The sequence below is a fragment of the Salvia hispanica genome, chromosome 2 (assembly GCF_029641045.1).
Source record: "Salvia hispanica isolate PSC_SH4W2 chromosome 2, Shi_PSC_v1, whole genome shotgun sequence".
Classification (NCBI taxonomy): Eukaryota; Viridiplantae; Streptophyta; class Magnoliopsida; order Lamiales; family Lamiaceae; genus Salvia; species Salvia hispanica.
The window spans coordinates 37646041-37666087 of record NC_142693.1 but is presented as its reverse complement, the minus strand read 5'-3'; the positions used below and the strand labels follow the sequence as shown (position 1 = coordinate 37666087).

At 37.0% G+C, this 20047-nt stretch overlaps 3 protein-coding genes across 3 annotated transcripts in view; 2 read left to right on the top strand and 1 right to left on the bottom strand.

Moving 5' to 3' along the window:
- The first annotated feature begins 152 nt into the window (after positions 1 to 152).
- Positions 153 to 2787, top strand: LOC125211558 (serine/threonine protein phosphatase 2A 57 kDa regulatory subunit B' beta isoform-like). Its single transcript, XM_048111416.2, has 2 exons — positions 153 to 1534; positions 2213 to 2787. The coding sequence occupies exons 1-2, from the start codon at positions 383 to 385 to the stop codon at positions 2513 to 2515; spliced, it is 1455 nt and encodes a 484-aa protein (XP_047967373.1). The 5' UTR covers positions 153 to 382; the 3' UTR covers positions 2516 to 2787.
- Positions 2788 to 8229: 5442 nt separating this feature from the next.
- Positions 8230 to 9786, top strand: LOC125202068 (carbonic anhydrase Nec1-like). Its single transcript, XM_048100389.2, has 7 exons — positions 8230 to 8383; positions 8483 to 8697; positions 8778 to 8884; positions 8976 to 9090; positions 9168 to 9335; positions 9464 to 9517; positions 9672 to 9786. Exons 1-7 carry the CDS (start codon positions 8287 to 8289, stop codon positions 9750 to 9752), a joined length of 837 nt encoding a protein of 278 aa, XP_047956346.1. The 5' UTR covers positions 8230 to 8286; the 3' UTR covers positions 9753 to 9786.
- A 117-nt stretch (positions 9787 to 9903) lies between these two features.
- LOC125201533 (E3 ubiquitin-protein ligase RZFP34-like) overlaps positions 9904 to 20047 on the bottom strand; it is a 45289-nt gene continuing 35145 nt past the window's right edge. The window contains exons 2-12 of the mRNA XM_089064118.1: positions 12373 to 12501; positions 11936 to 12023; positions 11778 to 11837; positions 11443 to 11475; positions 11268 to 11345; positions 11136 to 11179; positions 10848 to 10888; positions 10684 to 10766; positions 10506 to 10597; positions 10306 to 10417; positions 9904 to 10229 (exon numbers count right to left, since the gene is read on the bottom strand). Coding sequence (XP_088920244.1) covers positions 10080 to 10229; positions 10306 to 10417; positions 10506 to 10597; positions 10684 to 10766; positions 10848 to 10888; positions 11136 to 11179; positions 11268 to 11345; positions 11443 to 11475; positions 11778 to 11837; positions 11936 to 12023; positions 12373 to 12461 — 870 coding nt within the window. The 5' untranslated portion in view covers positions 12462 to 12501 and the 3' untranslated portion in view covers positions 9904 to 10079. The remainder of the gene's footprint in view (positions 10230 to 10305; positions 10418 to 10505; positions 10598 to 10683; positions 10767 to 10847; positions 10889 to 11135; positions 11180 to 11267; positions 11346 to 11442; positions 11476 to 11777; positions 11838 to 11935; positions 12024 to 12372; positions 12502 to 20047) is intronic.

The window sequence follows — 20047 nt, the reverse complement described above, 5'->3', positions numbered from 1 at the left end:
TAAAAAAAATAGTAAATAAATTTCGAAAAATAGTAAAAAAGTACTATTTATAATTTGGATAGATGTTAATGGAGTAAATAAATTCCATTGGTCCGCCATTTTCACACGTTCAAATATAGGTGCGCGTCTATAAATATAATTACGCCAACATACTTGTTCCAATACATTCTCTCCTTTCCGCTTCTCCGATCGCCGGGGCTTTCCGATCTCCAGCGATCCAGATTGCTTCTCCAACTCGCCGTATTCTCTTCCGACCCGCTTCTGCAATAGATACATTTTTCACTCCTATTGCACAATCCCTATATCATTTCTTAATTTCGATCCATCTCTACCTTTTGTTTTTCCGATTTGCCAAAACCTATCCATCTAGAATAAGAGGTATATGCATTCATTATACATACGTAACATACACGAGATGACGAAAGCCGAGATGTTTCACAAGATAATAAAGGTAGGCCACCGCAAGGTGGCGAAATCTGATGATGATTTCGCCCACCCTACGCCGGTACAGCCAAATTTACCCCAGCAACCGCAAATTCCTGCTGCCGCGCCGCCGGAGCGGCCGCCTCTCAGTGCAATCGAAAATCTACCGACGTTTCGAGACGTTGTAGCTGTGGATCGCCACGATTTGTTTTCGCAGAAGGTAAAGATCTGCTGCGTGCAATTTGATTTCTCCGACACTCTGAAATCGGCCGAGGAGAAGGAAATTAAGCGGCTGACTTTGATTGAGCTCGTCGAATTTATTCAATCCGGTTCTGGAAAAATTACCGAGGCGAATCAAGGGGAATTGATTAACATGATTTCTACCAACATTTTCCGGTGCTTTCTCCCTGCCTCCCACGAAACTACAGATTCTGTGAATGCTGAAGCTGAAGATGAGAATCCCTTTTTTGATCCTTCTTGGCCACATTTGAATCTGGTTTATGAGCTGCTATTGCAGTATGTGATCTCACCGGATACAGATACAAAGACTGCCAAGCGCTATATTGATCATTTATTTGTTATGAAATTGCTTGATTTGTTTGATTCTGAAGATCCGAGGGAGAGGGAATGTGTGAAGACTATTTTGCATAGGATATATGGGAAGTTTATGGTTCTTAGGCCATTTATTAGGAAGATGATAAATAATATATTCTATAGCTTCGTGTATGAGACAGGGAGGCAGAATGGGATGGCGGAGCTGCTGGAGATACTAGGGAGCATCATCAATGGTTTTGCATTGCCAATGAAGAAGGAGCACAAGGTGTTTCTTTCACGAGTTTTGATACCGCTCCACAAACCAAAGGCGCTAGGGATGTATCACGGCCAGCTATCGTATTGTATTACACAGTTTGTGGAGAAGGATTGCGGATTGGCGGATACCATTGTTATGGGGCTATTGAAGTGTTGGCCAGTCATCAATTCGCAGAAGGAGGTTCTTTTTCTTGGGGAGCTTGAGGAAGTATTGGATGGCACGAACACCGTGGAGTTTCAGCGGTGCATGGTTCCTCTGTTTAGACAGATTGCTCGTTCCATCAATAGCTCTCACTACCAGGTCTCAAAAGCTCAACTCAGTAAAGTATTTGGTTGCATTGTCGTGTTGTTACTAGCTTTACCCTTTTCTCGTGCTGCTTAAGTCAACTGATATTTGTTTGATATAACTGCTGATTTCTTTATTTGATGAATTATTTGTATCTTCTCTACTTGTCTAGCAGTTTAACTATCTGTCACTTGTTCTTGTACTATATTGTTTCAAATCCATCAAGATGACCCTGAGATTTGGTACAATTTTTGCCCTTCCAATGCCACTTTAGTGACTCCGTGCAGTAGATGATTTATTTCGATTCTGCTGCTACCGTGTCTTACGTTCTGCTATCTTTTCAGAATTTTGATCTATATGTGCCTAATTAATGATTTGGCATATCCATGATATAGTGATTTGGTGAAGCATTCACTTTGTATTTGAATGTTTGCAATGTACAAGTGCTCTTTTGTAACTTGAGGATGATTTATTCAAGTTCTCATAGTCGTTGCTTTAAATGCACCTTGTTCATTTATGTCTTCGCCCTATAAACATGTTTGGAAGAAGGATAATTGTCTTGGTATTCTTTAACTTTCCCCATCCCTCTCATAGAGAAATATAGTACTACTATATATTCATTGCTTGACCTGAAATCATGCATCAGTCATATTCGTATTGTATCTTATTGGGTCGGCCAAATGAATGTTTCAGGTTGCAGAACGAGCTCTTTTCTTATTGAACAATGACCACATTGTAGAACTGATTTCCCAGAATCGGAGTGTTATCTTGCCAATCCTGTTTGATGCTTTGCAAAAGAATACACAGTCTCATTGGAACCAGGTAGTACACGGCTTAAGTCTTAATGTTCAGATAACATTCATGGAGATGGATGGCGATCTATTTGAAGAGTGCCGGAAGCAGTACAAAGAGAGGGAAGGCAAGTGCAAGGAGCTGGAGGAACAGCGAGAACTAACATGGCAACGGCTAGAAGCAGCTGCTGCTTCTGCAGTGTGATAAAGGGGGACGAAGGAACACGTTTATTGCCTCCTGATTTCACTGCACCGATTGATCCTCAAGAAGATTGGATTGGATTGGATTGGATTCATTTCCTCAGTTTCAAATCTCCAAGGTACATAATTTTGTATTAACACTTTTTTGTCCTTGTTTTGCGGCAAAGAAAATGGCAGTGTAACTGTAGATGTTATATGCTGGCGGTTTGTGAGTTTTGTTTGTTTTTGTACCAAACAAATCAATTGGGAGAAATTTATCTCGCATCTTCAACTTAATTGTCCTCTTATTTTTCTTGCTGTCAAAACAAAGTGGGCTGTAACTAATCCATATTTCAAATCGTCTATGAAGGCTCCAATCACCAAACCAAATTGCATGAAAAGTTTGAACTCAAAATTTTAAAACACCGGTAAGAAAAAAGTATTGGGTGTATCTCAAAGATGAGGAAAAGTGGAGTTGACTTAGTTAAGTGGGAAATGATGAAACTGCTTTTACTTGTCGTCAATATTTTTTTGTAGTATTTCAATTTGGGAAGTGAGCTAATAGATGATGCAATATTACATATGCTTGTGATCTATATTGAAGTTTGTAGTAGTGCATTCTATAATATATAGTGGCGTTTTGATTTTTATTGAAGATGCAAGCGCACTTGTTAAATTAGATCTTTATATCATACACGTGTCTGATAAATCAATATTTTAATCCTCTCATGAAATTAAAATTATTCTCAGATAGTATGATCTGCAGACTGCACTTGGTTTGTAGTTTCAAATTTCAATTGTAGCTTATTATGATATGGTTGTTCCTTGATTAACTTTTGACTCCTTAACATCCACAAATTAAACAATATCACACTTCACTTAGATGCTCATGCCCTGTTAAAATAGGAGCAGGAACAAAGAAGAAATATCAACTATGCATTTTTCTTTATCTTACAATACTAAGTAATACTGATGTACATCATACTATTAAACAATATGGTTGATAAGTAATTTGTAGAAATAAAATAGAAAATGAAAAAGGTAGGAAGTAGTTGCATCACGGCCCATTCTGGCCGTTATCCCAAGAGCCCCTTGGAATGGAGTGGTGGTTGTTTATATCAACTTGGTCGGTCGCTATCTGATCGGTCGTCTTCTTCACCTCTTCCACCATCAATTTCCTATTACTTGAAGCTGCTACACCTATGTAAATGTTTCCCGACACCAGAAGCAGCAGAAACAAGAGAGCTACTGCATTATTTTTGGAGGCCATAACTACCAATGTCACAACTTAATTTGCTGGTAATGAGGAGATACCATACGTCCATACTGACCATACATATATATAGAGAGAATGGAAGAAGGTGGAGCGAGCCTAGAGAAATGTGGGATTTACACGTAATCAAATACAATGATTTGGTTAAGTGCTCCATGATTAACAGTTGATCCTTCAGTTTAGGGTTTAGATATTTTTGGTGAGTAGAAACATTCCTCAAATAGAAATCTGCCACCGCATGCTTCCTAACGCCACCGCCTTCGCTAGTCCACTACCAACTGCTCTTCATTATGCTGTGGAAAGTTCGCGAAACTTTGATGCGGTGCACTAATTTGTTCTACAGGGACTACATCTTTATACAATTATTTTTTATTTTTATTAATTTTTTTTTCGTTTTAGTGAATAATCGTTCTTTATATTTAGGTTTTTATTGGCCGCTAACATTGCTCCATCCGTCCCAGATAATTTGTTTTACTTTGACCAGACACGAATTTTAAGAAATATAATGAAAAGTCAGTTGAAAAAGTTATTAAAATATGCGTTATACTTTTACATATAAAATGTGCGTGAGTAAAAATGAACTGAGACTCCTATTCGTAGACGGAATTAAAGGAAAAACGGGAATTCTATTCGCGGACGAAGGCAATAATTTTATAATAAAATGTGAGTAGGAATGAATAAGTAGAATATGTAATTCACTAAAAAACGATGAAAAAATGATTTGGAACCGACTCTGAGACAAATTGAAATGAAAAATATAAGACAAAGTATCTAAAGACACATGGAGTACTACGTAACTAACCATGAACCTTTTGTTTACTAAAGATAAATACTAATATGAAATATCTCATCTATTTTTAGATATGGTGAGTGCTGACTATAAACTTTCCTCAAATAGAAATCGGCCACCACACCGCAAGCCCCGTACAGGTCACCCGCTCTGCCAGTCCACTTGCAGCTGCTCTTTCTTGATAATTATAGATATTTTTTCTGTGGAAAGTTCGCGAAACTTTGATTCGGACTAAAAGATTTATTATTACATTTTTTTTTATAACTTTACTTTTATGTGTTTTTGCAATTTTAGAGTATTTAGTTTTATTTGATCTTAATTTAATGGACCATCATATTTTCGTTAAACTAAATAACATGTCATCCATTTTTATTTAAAATAAATTCCATGTCATATTATAAATACACAGCTAGTATAAAAAGCTCTGTGTGGGTTAAATAAAAAAGTAATTATCTTCAATTTCTTTTTTATAGACGAAGATGATGCAGCAAACGAAATATTTTTTACAGAATTCAACCAAATCTTAATGCTGAGGTCCCCTGTCTAAATAGAAAACAATATCATCGTCATGAAATCACCACAAGCAGTGGCGTTTACCCTTGTCCCCGTGGATCTAGCACCTCTAGAACATTAGGATTGTCCAATTGTCTCTTAGGGTCAATCGCGAATACAATGGTCGTCCCCAACCCTCACAAAATAATTTTAACATCGGACGTCAATTGACGTTATTTTTTTTAAAAAATTAATGGTAAAATGATAATTTTATCACTAATTAAAAAAACAAAGTTTCTCGTTCCCCTTTGTTATATATTTATGATTACTCGTGTGAATTCTTGGTAAACCCTCACTCGTTTTTATATTATTCTCTTATTTTATTGTTCAGTGATTGTCAATACTTGGAATTACATCCTAATTAATTTGGTTGAGTTATTTTTTATCCTCTACTTATTTTGTTCTTTAGATTCTTTGCTTCAATAATCTTCATATCAATTTGTCACTAGAAAGAGATTGGCGAAAAGAAAATTTCATATCAATATTTTAAATTTCAAGCTAGAATAATGAGTAAAATTTATTTCATTAATTAGTGGGCGACATGTTATTACATGATGGAATAGTTAACGGAATCGTAACATAAGAATCGGACGAGATAAATATACCAGCACTTATTAAAACGAAATATGGAATAGTTAACAGAATCGTAACACATGGATTGGACGAGATAAAATATACAAGTACTTATTAAAATAAAATATTGTACGATGATCTTACTACCTCCGTCCCACGATAAATGTGATATTTTTCTATTTCGGTTCGTCCCACAATCAGAGTCACATTTCACTTTTACTATAAATAGTAAATAGACCCCACATTCCACCAACCAATTCTACTCACATTTTATTATAAAACTATTAGATGGAACATCTTTTTTGTTCCACGAACTTTGCTAAAGTGTCATTTTAGGTTCGTGAACTTTGAAAATATCATTTAAGGTCCATCAACTATGTGTTAATATCATTTGAAGTACTTTTTACTATTTCCAAGTTTTTCTGGACAAAAATACCCTTAATACCTTAAAGGGTATATATTCTTAATAAACTTATCATATACTCATATTTTTTAAAAATACTTTTACAATATATTTTTGACGAATTTTCTAAATATAATTTGACCTTCAATATTATCACTTAATTTTGTGACATGCAGGTAAAATATCCTTATTCAATACTACTATTTTATTATTAAAGAAAAGTTCTTTATCCAATTTTAAAATTCTTTAATATAAAAAAATTTGAAGAAGCAATTTTACTTGCATGTCACAAAATTAAGTGACGGAGTAATATTGAATGTCAAATTATATTTAAAAAATTCGTCAAAAATATATTGTAAAGATATTTATAAAAAATATGAGTATATGATAAGTTTATTAAGAATATATACCCTTTAAGGTATTGAGGGTATTTTCATCCAGAAAAACTTGGAAATAGTAAAAAAGTACTTCAAATGATATTAACCCATAGTTGATGGACCTCAAATGATATTTTCAAAGTTCACGGACCTAAAATGATACTTTGGCAAAGTTCGTGGACCAAAAAATATGTTCCTTCAAACTATTATATACAAGTGAGATCCATAATCCACTAACTTATTCAACCTATTTTTCTTTACATTTCTTAAAATTCATGTTCACATTAAATGTGACACTTAATGTGGAACGGAGGTAGGATAAAACAAAAAATACACATAGACGATCTATATGTATTTTTTCTATTGCACAAAATATTCACAGCAAAAATAAAGGCTTGAATTGGCTTTGAATAATACCTGATGGGCTATGAGCCCAATTTTCATGTCCAATCGCCTTCCAGAGCTATAACTTTAGGGCCCAAACTTACAAGTACCTAGGAATTTCATTTTTTTTATATACATTTTATTTATTTATTATTTTTCTTTCAGTATAAAAATAATAAGTAGGAAACGAGAATTTCTAATTTTGAAATTATTTATAGATATAGTAGTATTAGATAATGGTCTATTATGGCAAGTAATATTCCAACTTTATAGTACGAAAATTATGTTAACTTTTTCAGAGGCATCATGCTTTTGATAATCAACAAACGTTTTCAATTCATGACTTTGTCTTGGGGATATACATATACTAATGGTTTATGTTATGTATTTTGTATTATGAACTACTCCACAGTCAGTCACTAATTTTAAAATAATTGTGTCTGCTACTTTATAGTTACGCCTTCTAAAATGGTAGATAAAATGTTGTTTTCAGTGGTGACAAACAGATGGAAACAAGAACCACGTCTGATGATGGTCGCGAATATTTCCATTAGAACCTCTCTCAATTATTGTTTCAGTCCAAAGAGTAGCATATAAATTAAGTGATGCAGTCTTCCCTTAACAAAGTTTAAAAATCATATTATATCCCTCTCCAACTCTGTATAAACTATGTAGTTGTTGTCGTTCCAAAGACCACAAAGTAAAACAATCATAGATCAGAGTAGTAAGTTAGTAAGTCCCATGTGGTATTTTATAATTAACCATGTCGTATTACTGAATTATTGATTATTTTATAATAAGTACAATAGTATGCAAAATACCAGTACTAGTATTATTCAGATAATATATACTCCCTCCATCCTCAAAGAATATGCACTTTGGGTTTGACACGTGTTTTAATGTAAAATTAGTAAAGTAAGAGAGAGGTAGAGAGAAAAAGTAATTACAGTATTTGTTAGAAGATATCACGAGAATATTGGGATTGATCCCTAATTGATCTCTTTCAAGTAAATATACATAATTTCGATCCCCAAATTCTTTCTTCAGTATTATTAGTGGAGAATGAGTCTCACCTTATTAGAGAGAAGAGACTTTTTAAAATTAGAAAGTGCATATTCTTGTGGGACGGATGGAGTATATATGTATTTTATTATAATTATCAAGAATAACATATTTTTGGAATGTGCTTGGCTTAATGTGCCAGCAGTACAATGCATGTTGGATTATATGAAATTAATGCCAGCAAATTAAGATACTATTTCTGGATGGAGTTTTTATAATTTAAGAATTAAAAAACCCCTTAGTTGTTGAACCCCAGCATGAAAAATGATGAATTGTGACCTGCTTTTGTTGTTTCTCTTATTATATACACATATATAGTTGTAATTGTCCCACCCCAAACTTACCTAAAAAAGAAGGGAAAAGAAGGAGAAAAGTAAGCATAATGAAGAGCAGGAACAAGAAGCACAACATTCTTGATTCAGTTCTGATTCTGTTGCTCATTTTGATTGCATCAGAATCAAGCACTGCTCAAGAAGTGGGTATGTAACGTAACAATATACATATACTAGTAGAATTTACATTCTCTTGATAGTTTTAGCATCTAATGAATCTCATTCTTAATTTTTGTTTTTGATCAGAGGATGAAAGAGAGTTTGACTATTCAGAAAATGGTGCAAAGGGTCCAGCAAAATGGGGAGAGATAAAGAAAGAATGGAGTGAGTGTAGCAATGGAAGTATGCAGTCTCCAATAGATTTGTCAAATGAGAGAGTTAGAATTATTACAGATCATGATAAGAAGATCAATTATAGAGCTGCTAATGCAACTGTCAAGAATAGAGGCCATGACATTCAAGTAAGATTATACTATATACATCATGTTTCCCTAATTAGTCGAACGGAACTTGAGTAACTAAGGAGGTTGGATGTTTGAAGATTGAATGGCTTGGTGATGGTGGATCAGTTGTGATTAATGGCAGTGACTACCCTCTCCGACAAGCCCACTGGCATTCTCCCTCCGAGCACACTATCCATGGAAGAAGGTAAACACACACACACACACATGACTAATTAATTAAGGGGTTATATATGTATAATCACCATGCATAAATCACTTGATTAATGTTGCATCAGTTATGACATGGAGTTACACTTGGTGCACCTGAGTACAGATCCCAACCTCCAAAACAAAATTTATGTTCTTGGAGTCCTATACAAGATTGGCAAACCTGACAAGTTTCTCTCCAAGGTAATATTATAGTACTAGTATTTCATATTTATGTAAAACTTTCAATTTTCAATCTGTAATATTTTTTCTTGTGTCAGTTTATTCCAAGTATAAGGTCGATGATTGATAAGAAGGACGAAGAGGTAGCAGTGGGGATGATCGATGCAACGGATATCAATGTGCACAACAAAAAGTATTACAGATACATGGGATCTCTTACTGTTCCTCCATGTACACAAGGAGTTATTTGGACTATCAATAAGAAGGTAACGTATTATATTTTAGTGGTCCGGACATATTGTCATGTTGTATGTCTAACCAATCTTATTATGTTCGTATTTTATTTTATCTTTATGTAATTTATGGCATTAAAATGTCTTGAAATGAAATACAGGTTAGAACTGTTTCCATGGACCAGGTGAAGTTGCTTAGAGAAGCTGTTCATGATGTAAGTTTAACCACAAACAAATTAAATTATTATACAAGGACGAACACAGAAAAAGAGAACATTTATGGCTATATTTTCTAAAATTTTATTCAAATCATTAATAGATTAATATTTCCTTCTCATAAATACTAATGGTTCTTTTTTATCTTGACAGTACGCGGAGAAAAATGCAAGGCCATTGCAACCCAAAAACAGTCGAGACATTTTCATTTGCAGCCCTGTAGATGAAATTTGAATCACATTTTATAAATTTGTTCAATTAATCCTTATTTGTAGTAGTAATAAAAGGAAGAGTCACTTCACTTCTTCCTTGTATTTTCTCAAATTTCATGTCTTTTTGTTGTTCACATGTTATAAACTTATAATTGTGTGCAAAAGAGAGAAAGAGATGTAAACTTTTGATTTGATTAGATAAGAATAAGTAAAAGTAGTACATGGAAATTATGCATCAAAGTAGAATGATTAGATAAGGAATGAAGGAACAAATTAAATGGATCTTCCAGCTGCAATGCAAGCTACCAACAACGTGTTGGTTGCAATCGATAGACGGGAAGGCTGATCATCAGAGCATCTCGGATACTCCAGACGAGCAGGACGTGTGGCCTCCTCTCGTCTGACTCGTGTTGTAAGACTTGCAGTTCAAGCATTTGTGAGCCACAATGTGATAGTTCACCTCACTTGTTTCTCCACAGTCATTGCAAAGGATCCACACCTAATAAATACCAATCACATTAGGTTGTGTTTAAAGGTAAAACAAGCTTTGATTTTTAACTATACAAAATTCCTACCATTTTATTTTGGTAGATTTGAGGCATAGGTGTCAAAGCAACCTCTTCATCAAGCTTTTCCCAGACGCGGGTCATGTCACAGTACGATTTCAAGCAAACTGGGCAAGCATACCTGCAACCAAACCTCGTAGTCAAATAGCCGATCATGGATAATAATATCATAGTCGGGGGAATCATTACAACACGAGTGAGTATCTTACTGGAAACGAGTTTCCATCTCTTTAACACAGTCGAGATGAATTGTGTGGCCACAGGGGAGGACCGTTATGTCTTTGGTTGTATCAAATATATACTGCATTTGGAGGTAATACAAGTTAAACTTTAGGCAAACAACTGATTATCACTCGCTAGCACCTCGTTCAAGCAACTTTTGTTTACCTCGAAGCAAATGGGGCAGTTGTGATGCATGGCTTTCTCTATGCATAAGTGTGACTCTTTCAACAAGTTTGAGTAGCAACACTCTGAAACAAGAATTAGAGTACCTTTAAATGCTTGATTTCAAAATAAAAGAAAAGTAATGAGGCTGGTTTAATTCGACTTACCACATCTATCACAGTGAAAAAAGTTTTCTTCACCACCAGTTCTAACACAACAAAGGAAAGAAGCGAAATGAGAAAATATATATGCAGAGGGTGTGCTATGTTGTACGGAAATACGGTTGTTGTCAAACATTAATCGTGGTTGTTTTGAAACATGAGATATAATGAGGGGAACAAGGACCAACAGCTAGATGAATACAGGTTATGAAACTAGACAATGATGATGCACAATACAACGTATTTTATAACCTTGTTTTGAATTAAAAGGAGAAACCGAGAAAAGCAATCAACCTGCAGATTCCACATTTATCGCAGTGATACTGATTCTTTGAAACCTGAAATTGATAATCAGGTTGGTTTTAAGTAGATAAGTTAGAAAGAAACAGGGTTTCATTTCATAAAGAATGTAATGAAGAATCTTACATCATCATCGAAGAATTTGCATTTTGAGCAATAGTACTTCCCCAAGCAAACGCCACAAGAAATACATATTTGTTGAGCCTACATGGCGAACAAAAGCAGCAGATTTTAATCAAGAGATCTTCGTAAAACTCTAATAAAACATCCCTAATTTGTAAATCTAAATGAAGAATCTTACATCTTGTTCCGTATTACACAATGAGCAGATGACCTGAAACCAGATGGGATATTAAATCAAAGTAATTATATATGATTATTAAAACATATATATGATCTAAGTAAAACTCATACAATAACTAAAACTACACAAGTTTTGTATGAAAATAAGAGTACAGAACAAAAATAAGCATATTCAAACTATATCGCGGCCACATAAAAGTAGTTGAAAATCTCAACTTGGTACAATCTAATTGACCAAATAAACCACCTTCTCCTTATTCCAAAGGTAACCGAGAGCACTCATTATCGATCATACAAGAACTCGATTCAAGAATGAAATAACGCAATACTGACCCTTTTTACTTCATGACGTGGGATATCATGGCGTTCAAGTGTATCAACATCTATCAAATTCTGCTCAATAAATAAAAATACTGTTAGTATAATTTTACCTAACAAATGGAATCACATAATCTTCATGAATAAACAAAGTTAGAATCGAATTGGAGCACCTTTGCTTCATTGTGACAGTGCCTGCAATCAAATACTTCATTGCAACAAGGTGCTATGATCTTGCACCTCCTCCGATAATGCGAGCAGCTGAAATTTAGAAAAAATCATTATCTACCTATAGAGAGAGGCTTCAGCTTCAATCTTCAAATCAAAAAAACATAAGAGACAATCATAGGTCAATCAGCAAATCATCCAAACAACAAAAATACTCCCTCCGTCCCCTATTAGTAGAATGTGGGACTCATTTTTTTATATTGGTTTTATAATAAAGTGTGAGTGAATTGAGTTAGTGGAATGTGGGACCTACTTACTATTTATGGTAAAAATGAAGTGTGACTCTTAATTGGGGACGGACCGAAATGGAAAAGTGTGAATCTTAATGGGGGACGGAGGGAGTAAGAAGCAACGGTCAAAATGAAGTGAAATAGATATATACCCATAGTTGCCAAGCCCCATCTCTGTCTTGCATTCATCATCATCAATATGTGAATGAGAAATCTCGTGATTTTTCAGATCACCGTCCATTTTCTATTCAAAGAAATGTTGATATAATGATATAACCCTCCTGAAATTCACATGGAACAAGAACCAGAATATAAAAAAAATCAAATACTGAAAAGAAAACCATTAACAGGGAAAAAACGATGATTGGTTTATAGGCAATCAATCACACCCTAATTATCAAAAAAATTAACAAACGTCAAATCTTGAAAAGTAAGCACATTTGCCCTCCTGTAATATCCCATCAAAGATTGCACCTTTCACACAAAAGTAATATCACATTTGCCCTTATCCTTTCCCATTGTTTCCGGAGTTCCTCAGACTTGTGATACTTCACACCAGCCGGCTTAAATACAACGTAGCTCGCCAAGATGCGAGCCCACATCCCGTCGGTGTTCTGATTATTCTACCGAATGAGATCATCTACGACTGAGACCCGGGCCTTTGCTAGAGCAGTGCACTCCTCCGGTGTCCAAATCGGCCTCCGTCCCTCAACATTTTCCCCCTCCTCCCCTGCCTGCAACGACTCACCTGCAACCCCCTTGTACTTGCCCTTCCTCTTCGACCTTCCCACCGAACTACTCCCCCTTCCCCCAGTATCACTCGCTCTTCCCCACCGCCCTACCACCGGTTCCCTCCTAGTGGGCTGAGGAGTCTTTTCCCTCATCGGAGAAAGACCCAACTCCACCAGTGAGAAAGCGTCGACGTCGGTGTACTGAGTCTCCGGTGGAGTAGGGTCCTCCGAACCACCGGTCAAGTGATCCAAACTGGGCCGATAGACATTGTCCTCAAACGGCGATTGGGGGACCCCCGATCTACTGCCTCCGGCAGTCCTGGGCATGCCACCCATGCATTCCCATGGCGCTCCCCATCGCATCGGGCACCCCCCTCATCCTGCCGGCCATGCCGGGCATCTGCCCATTCCGCCAGGGTTCCCCCATCCACTGGCCATGTGGCCGCCCGTTCCACCGGCATTTCCCCCACCTCCACTGGGGAACGACGATGGAGTTTGTGATTCGCCGGTGATGGGAGAGTCACTGTCGCGATCCATTCTTTTCTATAGAAATGAGAGTGGAGGAAGAGATACTCGTTAAAACAAGTGGTGTGAATGAAATGAAGTGCAGCGAGCCCCGATCGCTCGCCGCATAATAGGCGGCTAGCGATCGGCTAACCGCTCATCCTTCACCTTCTCGTCCGTCCCACTAGCCTGATACAATATCGGACGTCCGCCAGGCCCTTCCCGCTAGCCGGTGGGACGTCCGTGCGGACGGCCCTTATTGTGGATGCTGTTGGATATTGGTGTGGACTATTATTTGGGCTGCCTCTTATTTGAGCCAGGAAGGAATTAGTTGGGCCGAGCCCAATGACTTATCTCCTTGCACCAGATGCTGCCACGTGCCCCCCTCACCTGGATCTTGCTCCGCAGCCATTGGATGTAGGGCTGTGTTTGTTAATGTGAGAAGGCTATGCGTCGTTCTCATTATTCTCTGATCTCTCTCTCTCTACACTCGATTCAGTGTATTCTCTCTTCTCTCTCTTCTTCTCCGATGGATTCCGGCCATCTCTTAGTGATCTCTCACGGTTCTTTGAGTGGTAGATCTTTTGTGAGTGCTGGAGTTGCTTGATGCTGGAGAAGAACTAGGGTTTGTGAGACTCGAAGGTTCTGTGCTGAGATTCTGTTCGGTGGAACTTGATCTGGTGTGAGGAGAACGTGTGGTGAAGGCATCGGTGGTGTGAGGGTGAACTCTAACCGGTCCAATTGTGCTCCCTTGGGTCTTGATCTGGTAGAATAGACCAGTGTGGTTGTGGCGGGTTCTGAGCCAAGATTCTTTGATCTTTGGTTATATTCTTTGTTCTTAGTTAGTAATCTATGTTTTGATCCGAGAGGATCCTTCTTGTTATTACTAACTGTTTTGTCAAGTGTGCAGATTATGGAGCTAGCAAGGATAATAGCTTAGATCCATTCGAGATCTTGTAATAGCTAGGGTTCCTTTGTTTCTTGTACTTAATCTGTGATACTTTGATTTCGTGTTGTAACATCAGCCGCGTGGGTGAGAATTTGGCTTAGCTCTCTTGTACAAGAACAAAGAGGTCTCGGTAATTAGTGAATCTAGACTAATCTGATCCCTACAGTGGTATCAGAGCCACGGGGGGATTAGTCTAGCACGCCGAGTCGCTTAAGGAGGTGGGCAAGTGGAATCCTCCTTCGAGAGGGGATTCACTCTGATAAATTGGCTGTATCTTCCTTGTTTTCCTTTCTATTTAGTGCCAATCATAGGTTTGGGCTTTTGTTTCTGGTAGACAGTCTCTGGCAAAGACTTAGGACTTTCTGTGCTTTCTTTTCTGTGTTGCTTCCGCTGGTTCTTGTTCTCTGTGATCTTGTGATCTCATTTTACTTGACCACCAAGCATCTTGTACTGCCCAAGTGACCCCTTGCGCCCTCCAGTAGTGAGTGATTGCGAGCTGGGATAGTCTTGGCCAGTTTTGCTCGTGACATTCAAGGATTTGAGGTCCTATCTGTTGTGTGAATGCTTTGTGTTTGTTCTTGTGTTGCTTGTGTATGTCCCTGTGTTTTCAGGTGTTTAAGGCTTTGTGTTTCTGTGTTGCTTCCTGTGTTCTTGCAAAAATTCTTGCTAAAATGGCTCAGCATGTTGGTTTGCTTCCCTATAATGGTAAAAATGATTTTGTTATTTGGTAACAGAAAATGAAATGTGTTTTGATTCAGCAAATTTTTTTTAAAGTTGTTGATGGTACTTTACCTGAGGATACTGCTCAGGACAAAAAAGATGAAATGAATGAGTTGGCTAGGGCTACTATTGTGTTAAATCTGTCTGATTCTGTGATTAGGAAAGTTGATCATGAGGAAACTGCTGCTGAAATGTGGAAATTGCTTGATACTCTGTACACTGAAACCTCTATGTCTTCAAGAATGTATTTGCTTGAAAAGTTGTTTAAATTCAAGCTTGATCTTGCAAAAGATATTGATGACAATGTGGATAGGTTTCAGAAGCTTGTTCAGGACATTAAGAGATCGGGTGATAAAACTATAGATGAATACACTAGCATAGCCCTTATGAATGCCATACCTGATTCCTATAGTGATGTTAAGGTTGTCATTAAGTATGGTAGGGATTATGCTCCTCTAGACCTCATCATTAGCTCCCTGAAATCTAAAGAACTTGAACTTAAGGAGAGAAGTAATGATAAGAATGCCTATTTTAAGGTTTTGAATGTCAGAAGAAGATCTAAATCTAGAGGGGGCAATGAGCCCAGTAATGGTTCTGGTAATACCTCAAACTCTAGGAAAAAGTTTAGGTCTAGGTATAGAAGTAAGGATCCTAAAACCTATAGGAAGTGTTTCAACTATGGAGATGTTGGGCACTATAAGAAAGATTGTACTAAGCCTAAGAAGAATAAGTTTCCCAATAACAATGCCCAGGTTGAAACCCTTGTCAATGTTGCTACATTTGATAATGTAAATGATTTTGTGTTCATGGTGCATGATTTGCAATTTGTGAATGCTTCTCCTGGTTTCTCTTTTACATCTAATAAGTGGCTATGTGATTCTGGATGTACTTATCATGTGAGTCCTTTCAAGGAAGTGTTTTCTGAGCTGAAACATGTAACTAAAACCTTTGTGTCTATGGCTGATGACAAGAAGTGTGAAATTCTTGGGATTGGCACTGTGTGTTTGAAGTTTGAAAATGTTTATGTGTTCAACTTGAAGGATGTTAGATATGTTCCAGATCTATGCTATAACTTGATTTGTACTGCTCTTGAAAATGAGGGTATGGGGGGAAAGTGGGGGGAAGGCTGTATGAAAATTTGCAAAGGATCTATGTGCCTGTTCAAAGCTAAAAAGAAGTGTGGTTTATATGTCTGTATTGTTGTGCCTCTTACATGTGAAAAAGCTTTTGCCAATGTTGTTAAATCTGATAGAACCATGTTGTGGCATAATAGGCTAGGTCACATGAGTGCTAAATGCCTGAGTATTCTGAAAAAGCATGCCATCCTATCTGATAATGATGTTCATAGTGAGTTGCCTTTTTGTGATTCTTGTGTGCTGGGTAAACAACATAGGGTCTCCTTTCATTCTACTCCTGCACCTGCAAATGTGAGTACATGTATTCTGGAATATTTGCATATGGATGTTTGGGGGCCTGCTTCTGTGTCTTCTCACTCTGGATATGTTTATTTCTTGTCTGTGATTGATGATTTTTCAAGTAAAGTTTGGTGTTTTTTGATGAGACATAAGTCTGAGGTGTTTGAAAAACTGAAAACTTGGAAAATCTTGATTGAAACTCAGACTGGCAAGAAAATTAAGGCTATTAGAACTGATAATGGCCTGGAGTTTTGTAATAATGGATGACTTGTGTGATGGTTTTGGAATCAAAAGACATAGAACTGTGCCTTATACCCTTCAGCAAAATGAGGTTGCTGAGAGAATGAACATGACTTTGCTTGATAAAGTGAGATGCATGCTTTCTAAGTCTGGTTTGTCAAAAAAGTTTTGGGGTGAGGCTTTATTAACTGCTACTTATTTGGTAAATAGGTCTCCTTCTGTGCCTCTGGTTGGTCAGTGTCCTGAATATGTGTTTTATAGAAAACCTCTTAACTTTTCTCACCTAAGGGTTTTTGGCTGTACTACTTTTGTGCATACTAAGTCTGATAAACTTGAGCCTAGATCTAGGAAAGTTGTTTTTCTAGGTTATCCTGAAGGTGTCAAAGGTTGTAGAGTCTGGCTAAGGGATGAACCTGGGTTCAAGGTCATAATAAGTAGTGATGTAGTCTTCAATGAAGATGAATTCCCTTACTTAAGATTGACAAGTAACCCATATCCTATAGATGTGGACAATGAACCCCTCAATGAGGTGGAGTCCTCAAATACACTCACTGGTGTGGAGCATCACAGTGATGCTCCAAGTGAGGTGGAGCAACCATTCCGGAACACTTATCCAGTCTTTACACCTAATGAGACACCTAATGAAGGAAACCCAAATGTGATGCATGATAATCCTGCCCAAAATGTTGATGACAATGTGCCTTACATGCATGATAGTCCTGTTAGAAATGCTCCTCATGTTCCTGCCCAGAATGTGATACATAGCCCTAGTGGCATTCAAAATGCTATTGATGATACTAATTTGCAGGATTATGTGTTATCTAGAGATATAACTAGAAGGGTCAATGTCAAAAGATCTTCTAAGTTTGATGGCTTTGTTGGTTTAGTTGCTCTTATAAATTTGGCTTTCAATGTGTATGAATCTGATGGGGATGAGCCCCAAACTTATAAGCATGCTACTAAATCTAAATTCTGGAATCAGTGGCATAAAGCCATGTTGGAGGAGATGCATTCTCTGAAAATTAATCTTACTTGGATCCTTGTACCTTTGCCTCCTGGTGCATCTGTGGTTGACTGCAGATGGCTTTACAAACTGAAAAATGAGGTGGAGGGCATTAGGTATAAGGCCAAATTAGTGGCAAAAGGTTTTACTCGACAAGAGGGGGTAGATTACACAGAAATTTTTGCCCCTGTTGTTAAATTTACTACTGTAAGAATGATGCTTGCTTTGTGTGCTCATTTTGATTGGGAATTAAAGCAAATGGATGTTAAAACTGCCTTTTTGCATGGTGATCTTGATAATCCTATTTACATGAAACAGCCTGAGGGCTTTGTTGATCCCAAGTTCCACAATCATGTATGCTTGTTAAAAAAGGCCTTGTATGGTTTAAAACAGTCTCCTAGGCAGTGGAACATCAAGTTTAATACATGTATGCAGAAGTTAGGCTTTGTTAGAAGTACCTTTGATGCATGCTTATATGTTAAGAACCTTGATGATGTGCCTGTTTTTTGCTATTATATGTTGATGACATGCTTATTATGGGTCCCTGTTTGAAAACCATAAAAGGTGTGCAAGCTGCTTTGAGTGAGAATTTTGACAAGAAGGATATGGGTGATGCTCAGAAAATCTTAGGGATAAGCATCTTTAGAGATAGGAAAGCTTCTACCCTTGTGTTGCATCAAGAGCTTATGTGTACAAAACTCTAAAAAAATTTAACATGTTTGATCCTAAACCTGCTTCTGTGCCTTTAGCTGCTCATTTTATGTTGAGTAAAGATCTGTGCCCTTGATGCACTTTTATTAGCACTAAATAAACCTGCAAGTACAAAGAGTATATATAGTATAGCTAAAGGTCAGTACCGGGATATCAAACACGGGGAAGGCAAACACAAAGTGTCTATCCTCTACTAGAATTCAATTACTATCTGGAAGAACAGAAGGTTTTGAAAACTTTTGGAAACAGAAAACAATAAAAAACAATTAACAACTAAATGCGAATATAACACGGAGACAATCGACAGAGATAAGGGAATCCCAGGGATGTGCGTTCATAGTTATGGTTATACAAATTCCAAACTACAATACCCTAGCACAATTATTACTTTGATAGGACGAGTCACCTAGTTTATGCTCATGCGATGCAAACGTTGATTACAAAATTAGGGTTGTCAATCCTAACACATAACTCCATAAAGCTCCTAATGAAGGTGCTGGCAGCGGAAGCGCGCGAAAATAAATCAATCACATAATAATCAGATCTATTTAGCAGATTATTTAGACAAAACCTATTCGCGTAAATATCACATGTATCATGCTTACAACTTGAATCAAACATGTTTTAAGAATATTGAAACCTAAAACATGCTTTTCTACGAAGCAGAAAAATACCTAATTAATTCTCCAAAGAATTGAAGATGGCTAGCTTCTTCTCCACGTGATGCTTTGAGTACTAAACCACAAATCTTCTCTCTGGTTCCCGAACTGTATCCCAATATCAGTGTGGGCTGATCTTACTAGAATACTAGGACTTAAATAAAGAAGACAGAAGAAATCCTTTTCGGAATAGGAGAGGAATTCGAAAATCTCCTCAGCTGGGGAAGGGATTTTTGAAAATTACAATGATGAGAAATTGTGTTTTCTGTCTCCTTTATTCTCCTATTTATATTAAGTTCCTTTTGGGCCCAGACAGGGATCTATGGAAGGTTTTGGATATGGGCTCATCCAATTTACTTTTTACTAATTAAATTGAACCCACAATTTAATATAAGTTATAATTGAAATATTACGAGCAGCCACTACAGAAGTAATATTGAACTCTCCCCATCCAAATCCGAAATTACAAGTAATCCGGGTTTCCGTTTAACTTTCATTTCCCGTGCTTAAGATTAAAATGTCCATTAATTAATTAATGTCTGCTATTGACTTAATTAATTAACTTCTTATTAATTCCAAGAGTGGACTTAGCATGAAACGCTTATTTATTATTCATAGAGTAATCACACTCCAACTAGCTAGGTTCCGAATAATAAAAACTCGTTTCGCGCTCCTCTTGAGGATATTATCAAGCGAGACTCAGCTCGCGCACGATTCAATATAATAGCAATCCTAGCACCGCTAGATATCGATCACCACTGCCCAATATATCAGGATAATTGGGTCACCAAAAACCCGCACCATTTGATAAGTCAAAACAGTGCATAATCAATACCGTATGCTCAATGCTAACCTACATTGATTAAGAAATAAATATTTATCAAGACCTCGCCTT